This window comes from Morone saxatilis, unplaced genomic scaffold (assembly GCF_004916995.1).
Source record: "Morone saxatilis isolate NCDOM2014 unplaced genomic scaffold, NCSU_SB_2.0 Contig17, whole genome shotgun sequence".
Classification (NCBI taxonomy): Eukaryota; Metazoa; Chordata; class Actinopteri; family Moronidae; genus Morone; species Morone saxatilis.
Window position 1 is genome coordinate 26,860,828 of NW_023339729.1, and position 6,910 is coordinate 26,867,737.

The 6,910-nt window shown below is 41.6% G+C and overlaps 1 protein-coding gene across 1 annotated transcript; it reads right to left on the minus strand.

Annotated features, from left to right (window-relative positions):
- Positions 1-4,313: 4,313 nt before the first annotated feature.
- Positions 4,314-5,911, minus strand: ier2b (immediate early response 2b). The gene has a single exon (XM_035660819.1). It carries the CDS (start codon positions 5,731-5,733, stop codon positions 5,176-5,178), a length of 558 nt encoding a protein of 185 aa, XP_035516712.1. The 5' UTR covers positions 5,734-5,911; the 3' UTR covers positions 4,314-5,175.
- Between the last annotated feature and the right edge of the window lie 999 nt (positions 5,912-6,910).

Here is a 6,910-nt window from a genome sequence, read left to right on the forward strand (position 1 = left end):
TCAGCATGTTGACATTAACCTTTAGCTCAAAGCCCCATTGTACCAAAGAACAGCCTCCCAGAGCCGCTAGCATGACTGTCTTGTTGACAGTTTAAAAATGGCCAAATAGCCAAACTAACTACACAGCATTCTTAAGTACAATAATACAACAGCAATAAGAGTATATCAGTTATAACTGTAATCCAATTGAGTATTATGAGCAGACAGTTACAGAGAACAGAGAACCAGTGGTCCTTGAGATTGTGTCCAATTGCTTACATGCTGTAGAAACTGTTTTTTTAAATAGAGACTACATTAAAGCTGCAAAACACTGTGGAATAAAAGGAACAAAACAATCACACCATCCATTTCCTTGAAAGGAAGATTTGCACCTCTGGCTCCATTAACGCTCTTTCAACACGCCAGTAACAGCACAAGCCTGCAAATTGATATAAATAATAATACCAATAACAGCACATCCGTGAGCCACAAATGCTATTCAGTGATTAGAAAACTTGAGCCAGAAAGAGTCTCTTTTTAAAATATATTTGTAATAGGCTGCTGTTTGATTCAAGAACATGTTCTGTCCAAGGACGTGTTGTATTCTTATTTAAGTGGCTCTGTGGAATATTATGTACTACTGCTGTTGTACCTGTCTGTGGATAACATGCAGCTTTCAGACAAACAGCCACTGAAGCTCAGCTCTGAGTCTCTGCTGATCAGTTAAGTCGTAGATGTAATCGATCCAAATCATGTGGAGCGCTAATGTGACACATCTGAGGCTCACAAAAGCCCTCGAAAACAAATGGGCTGTTGCTTAAACTGGACAATACTTCAGATTTTTTTATTCCACAGAATGGCCAAAATATGAGAAAGATAATGATCAGTGCCAATGACTGTACGGTGACTCAGTCGAAGAGAGGTTTCTTCCTTTCAAAACTCTCTTTCCCGCCTCTGCTCATACTCTCAACTGCTCAGCAATCATATACGTGGCTGATTAATAGGACATATTGAGAAAACAAAACTCAAAATGGAGTTATTATGTTGAGACTACGCCTCACTCTCATTCAGTTTCCTGTTACCACTCAGTTCTCACATCCCTCCACCCAAATTCATTTGCTTTCTCTGTCCTTGCCTCTCTGATCACAGTAACCACAGTGAAATGATACACCTAATAATATATAATAATATTATTTCATTAATTTCATTTGAATAAGTGCCATTGTCTTTGTTAGTAAAAACCATTTACCATGCCTTTTATAGGACACTGCATGGCTTAAGTCCTGATTTTGCAAAATGATAAACACTATTACACCCTGGAATCATCTCCAGCTGAATAATTATTGCTGCTTAAAGAAGGATTTATACGTGAGTTTAAAAATGAAAGCGTTAACCCCCTATATGACCCAGATGTTTTCATGTTAAGCTAGTGACGTAGTTGGCAGATCAAGGTCACTGTGATAAAAATGTCATCGGGGAGTTTATGTGTACGTTCATATGCTGTGTGGCTATTATGTGGTATTAACACTCACAGTGTGATAATGCAGCTGCAGAGCCTCTGAGATACGAAAACAACATTCATAAATGTACAGGTCATAATGAAAACACATTGAAAAACAGTATCGGTGGTTGCCAACCTGGGGGTTGGAATCCCCCACTGAAAAATCAGATGATTGAAGGCATCAGAAGTAAAACAATGTCAGATCTTTTCTAACTTGCTCTAGAAATCCTTCAAATAAAGAGAAAAATCCTTTTGGATGAACTCCTGTCATGAGGAGTCACAAGCAGACATTGTTTCTTAAGTTAATATACTGTATTCCTTTGTTTATGCTCCCTCAAATTATAAAGAGAGGGAGCATACAAAGGAATACAGTGATGATGGGAAGTGGCTTAAAAAGGAGGGAAATGAAGGTGAAGATTATTAGGAAATGAAAGATGATGATGATGATTAGTTAAAATGATTAGAGCTGAAAAAGGTGTTGGTTAACTGGAATAATTGACTGACACAATTTCAGACATTTTTTAAGAACAAATTGTGGAAAAACGACAAATATTCTCTGGTTCCCGCTCCTTAAATTATAGCATTTTCTGTCTGTATTTGTCACACATCATTGTAGATTAAATATATTTTCTTTCTGGATTCTTGGTCGGTCAAAACAAGACATCTTAAGAAGCCATCTTAGCCTCTGGGAATTTGTGATGAGCATTTTCTTTCTTTATTTTTCTTTATTTACATAAACTGATAATGAAAACAGTCGTGGGCCATGTTCCATGTTGGTGTATAATAACCTAGAAGGACCAGAGCAATAAGTTTGTAAGTTAAGGTGATATATTATAAAGAATCCTTCTCATCATCACAAAGTTCTTCACAATAAAAGGCAGACACAACAGGCATAAAACTATAAACACATTAAAAAGAAGTTTCAAAATAAGAATGAATTCCACAGAGAGAGAGTTCTCAAACCTTAGGAGCAATAACCTCAAAGGCACAAAGTATCTTTTGGTTTAAAGACAAGGATAAAGATCATTTAACAAAATAACCCCAAGTCAAGGTCCACTGACGTAGCTCTTTCCAGTGATCTGAACCGTATCACACAGTCTTATCAGCGGACAGCGCTCGCTCAGTTGCCATGGAGATGTTCTGTTGATATACAAGCTCAGTAGCTGTGAGGATTTCATCCATAGCTGTCCATCCGTTGTAGAACTTTTTGAAAAGAATAAAGTTTCATTCTTAAGGATGATGATGATTATGATGATACCGGGGAAAATAGCTGAATAGGGAAGAAAAAGAAGGTGAAGGTCAGATGGAGGGAAAGAATTATGACGATGAGGCAACCCCATCATTCGTTTTATTCCTGTTATATTACCTCCCTTCATCATTTCCATCAAGTTGTTATTTCTTATCTCCTTCCTCCTCTGTCTACATCATCAGCTATTTCTGCACTCACTTCCTCAAAGTTCAGTACTCTGCTGTGTGTTGTGCCTGGACTATTTTTAACGACTGAGAATTCTTAAAAGTAAAAAAATGACCTAAATGACAGAAGAGTCTAATCTGTAGTTGAACATGACACATGGGCGCCCGCTGCGGCCCTTTCCTGCATGTCATCCCCTCTCTCCACCCCCCCTTTCCTGTCTATCTTCAGCTGTCTGTCAAATAAAGGCCAAAAAATAACTTAAAAAAAGAGAGAACATTACACATGAATTAAATGTTGATGTTTGTGTTAATGTTCATAGTACTCGCAGTCTGTAAAAGGAGCACGCTGTAGTAAACACAGGCTATGACACACTGGAAGTTTTCTTATCTTTAGCGGTGACCTCATACTTTACCATGAGTGACACTAAAATGCCCTTCTCGTCATATCCATTAGATATGGGGAGAATTTCTTTTGCCACATTTAAACAAACTGGTGGCTTGTTTACTGCCTGACTGGTTGTTAGTTTGGTGAGTAAAATCTTCTGATGACTGGTTGTTAGTTTGGTGAGTAAAATCTTACTATAAATGATAAAAATGATGATCAAAACTACAAACATTACACTCAAGGTTGTAATAAACCTAGAATTACCCCTTAGGGAAACATTTCATGAGACCTTTAAGGGATGAAATCATCCTCATTCCTCAGTTCTTTATCATCATCTCTATTTGGTCTCACTTGTTCTTCTTCGTCTTAGCTCAGATGCTGGTTTAATATGCTGGGAAGAAGAAATAATGATGATGATGATGGTAATAAAAACCTGAGCAACCTGAACAACCAGCCACCACTGGGTTTCAGGGTGTAGTTAGTTTCCCGTCATCTGGCAGGAAGCTGCTGTTGATAAAGAAGAAGATGATGATGATGGTGATGATGGTGATGATGAAGAGGCCCTCAGGCTGTAAACACTACCTGCTGCACTCTTTGTTATTCAGCAGTGGTGTTCGGCCCCAGCTGCTGCGGTGACGTTGCGTAACTCTTTTATTATCCCTCTTTGAATCTGTGTCAGGTCATGTTGGGAAGGAAGGATGTGATTCAGAATTCTGTCATAATCCACAGGAAATGGTACGACCCTGTAAGCTGCTGGTGGGTGTGGGAGTGTGTGTGTGAGTTGGTTTGTTTGAATGTCTTAATGTAAGCATGAGATTAGAGGCGGCAAGCCAGACTGGCGCTGGGTTGTACCAACCTCCTCCCTCTTATAAAGGATTGACCTCGCAAACTGTGGCCTAATATAGACCAACAGCCCTTTTGATTTGGAAATAACATGAGTTTGGAGAGGTGTGTGTAAGTGTGTGTATGTGTGTATTACTCAGCAACATCACCTAACCCTTAAGTAACTGCAGAACAAAGAGCAGGACAACTGAATATCCTTTCAATGTGTTTATTAGAAATATTTACACCATCCCTTCAGTCACACAAATTAAAAAGCAGCTTGGAATGTGAGGTATTTTTTTTCACAGGTCAAACATGAATTAAAACATTTCAGTGACATGAAAACACAACGTGTAGATTGCTGGGCTTCCAACACCATATGGCCAGCCTTTTCTTTTTTTCCAAAGCACCATGTGAACACAGTATACAGGAGAGTCCCCAAGCAGTAGCATTGATTTATCAAAGTCCACAGCAGCATTGAATGTGTGTGTGTGTGTGTGTGTGTGTAGAAATGTGTCAGGCAGTGAGTCTGCCTCAACTGTCCTTCCTCTTTCAGTGTTTGAGTCTGATATCTCGGCACAAAGGCAGGAAATTCCCTGAAGTCCAAGTTGTGTGTGTGTGTGTGCTGATCTGTGGTCAGCCGTTCACCACTTCACTTCTTCTGTGACTGACTCACATCACTCTGCTGATTCACACATACACACACTTTGAGTCAGCAGCAGATACTTGTTTGGACTCATTTTACTGGCGGTGAATCACCGTGAAACAAAAAGCAACACAGTTCCCCCTTCAGTTTCTTCCTCAAACTTTCCGGCCCGCAGCTCCCTCTGGCCTCTTTCAGTTTCTTCTCCGTCTCTTCTTGTTGATCTCTGTCGGGGCTTTACCGGCCCGGCAGGCACACTCAGATCGACCGGAGAGCTCGCATCATGGCCCGGGTAATCCCTTTGTCCCGGGACCGCCGATGTAGGTCAGCTCCTTGGTGCGCCAAGGGATCAAACTGCCCTTATAGGTTAACGAGGAGTTGAATCACTCCGTTCCAAAGTCCCATTGGAGGTTATTTTCTCCCCCCATCTGTTCAGAAGGCAGGTATAACCCGATTTAGAGACAAAGCGGCTAGGGACTCCCCGGCCCCGACGCGACAGCTGCCAAGCGGGGCCGCATACCTCTCCTCCCCAGGCTCCAGCCTCGCCCTCTTGCTGGGAAGGAAGTCAGGCGCCGCCGACGCCTTGCCCCGGCGTTTCCTGGACTGCCTCGTCGGGCTCAAGTTCTCTTTGTCCTCTGTGATTTCACTATCACTGTCTTCCTCAGCGGAGTCGGGCTCCTCTGAGGCCAGCTCGGCTGACTTCAGTGTCGGCTGGGGCTCAGGCTGAGGCTCGGGCAGCCCGGTTAGTTCCCCCGGGTTGGAGCCGGTGTCCATCGGCTCCTCCGGTGTCGGCTGCGCGCAGCTTGGCCCCTCGTTCTCCCGGGAGGAGTGGTAGATGTCGCGGGCAGACCTCATGACCAGAGAGAGCAGAAGGCTCCGGTGGAGTCTCAGTCCTCCTCTCTGGGTCCTGGAGGCGTACAGCTTGCTTATCGACACGGCCAGGATCCGTCTGGCTTCGGCGTTCACTTCCATAGCGGCTGTGGCACTCATTGTTGTTGTTTTTTATGCGTAATTGCGCACGGTTGTTTTGGCACTTTCACCAAAGGCTCAACAAGCAGGCGAGCTTTATCTGTCCTAAGTTAGACTTTAGTTTCTAGTTTGTAGTCTGTCTAAGCTCGGACTTCAGCTGTTCACCAGTTGTTGTACTCAGAGAAATGAGAGCGTGCGAGTAGCAGGGTGGCGTTTTATTTCCTCTTTGACGTAACGTGGACTTCATTCCTCAGTAAGTGACAAACAGGCGCCGCCCACACCTGCTGTAGCTGCGGCGAAAACACACACACACACACACACACACAGACACACCATCTGTTCCGTCTACCGGGGTTTCTCACAGTTGATCTCTTTTATTAGTTCGATTTCTGCTTTTGTCCAAGTCCTTTCTCGCTACTGCAGCTCCTTAAATAAAAGTCTAATTTAGTAGATTTTACTCTTAAAGGTCCAGTTCCATATTTTATTCTCTTTTTGTTAGCTTCCTTATACTATCCACATCAATAAAGAGGGTTTTTTTTCTTGTTATTGGGGGTAAATTATTTTTAACAGACATTATTACTGTAAATGTATTCGTATAATAACACCGTGGCATAACGGTTAAACCAAGATTATTATGAGCAAAAAAAAAACATTATTTATAGCGCATTTTATTCCAAGAAAAGTAAAATGTATTAGGCTGCAGTTGTACCTGTGTAGTGTATTAGAAAACCACTAAAACAATCAAACGTAATTGGATCTATAAGATATTAAACTGCTGATTAATCATGTTTCTGTAGTTGATTCTGGTGTCTCTAAAATGTAACATAGACTACAACTACACTACTACTGCAGACTAGTGTTTCTATAATGAATTCTCTATTGTACAGAAATGTTTCTTTCGGATAATACATTGTATTTGTAAGTTCTACATGAGTGATATTTCCTCCTTAAAACAGACCTTCAGCACAACAAGGGGAAGTGTTTGACAGGTTTACTGCGCAGTGTTTGAGGAAGTGGTATTAAAGCGATCGATTGTAAAAATGAGGAGGAGATCTAAAAGAGAAAAGTTGAGGAAGAGAGAGAGATTATGTCAGTGTTTACATTCTGATAAAAAAAAACCCCAGGCAGCAGTTCGAAGAATTTACGTGGGAGAAAGAAACGTGTCTCCAATTTCTCTGGAGTCTCTCTCTCTCTCTCT

Coding starts and splice junctions, on each gene's coding strand:
- ier2b (XM_035660819.1), bottom strand. CDS start 5,733: ATGAGTGCCACAGCCGCTATGGAAGTGAACGCCGAAGCCAGACGGATC.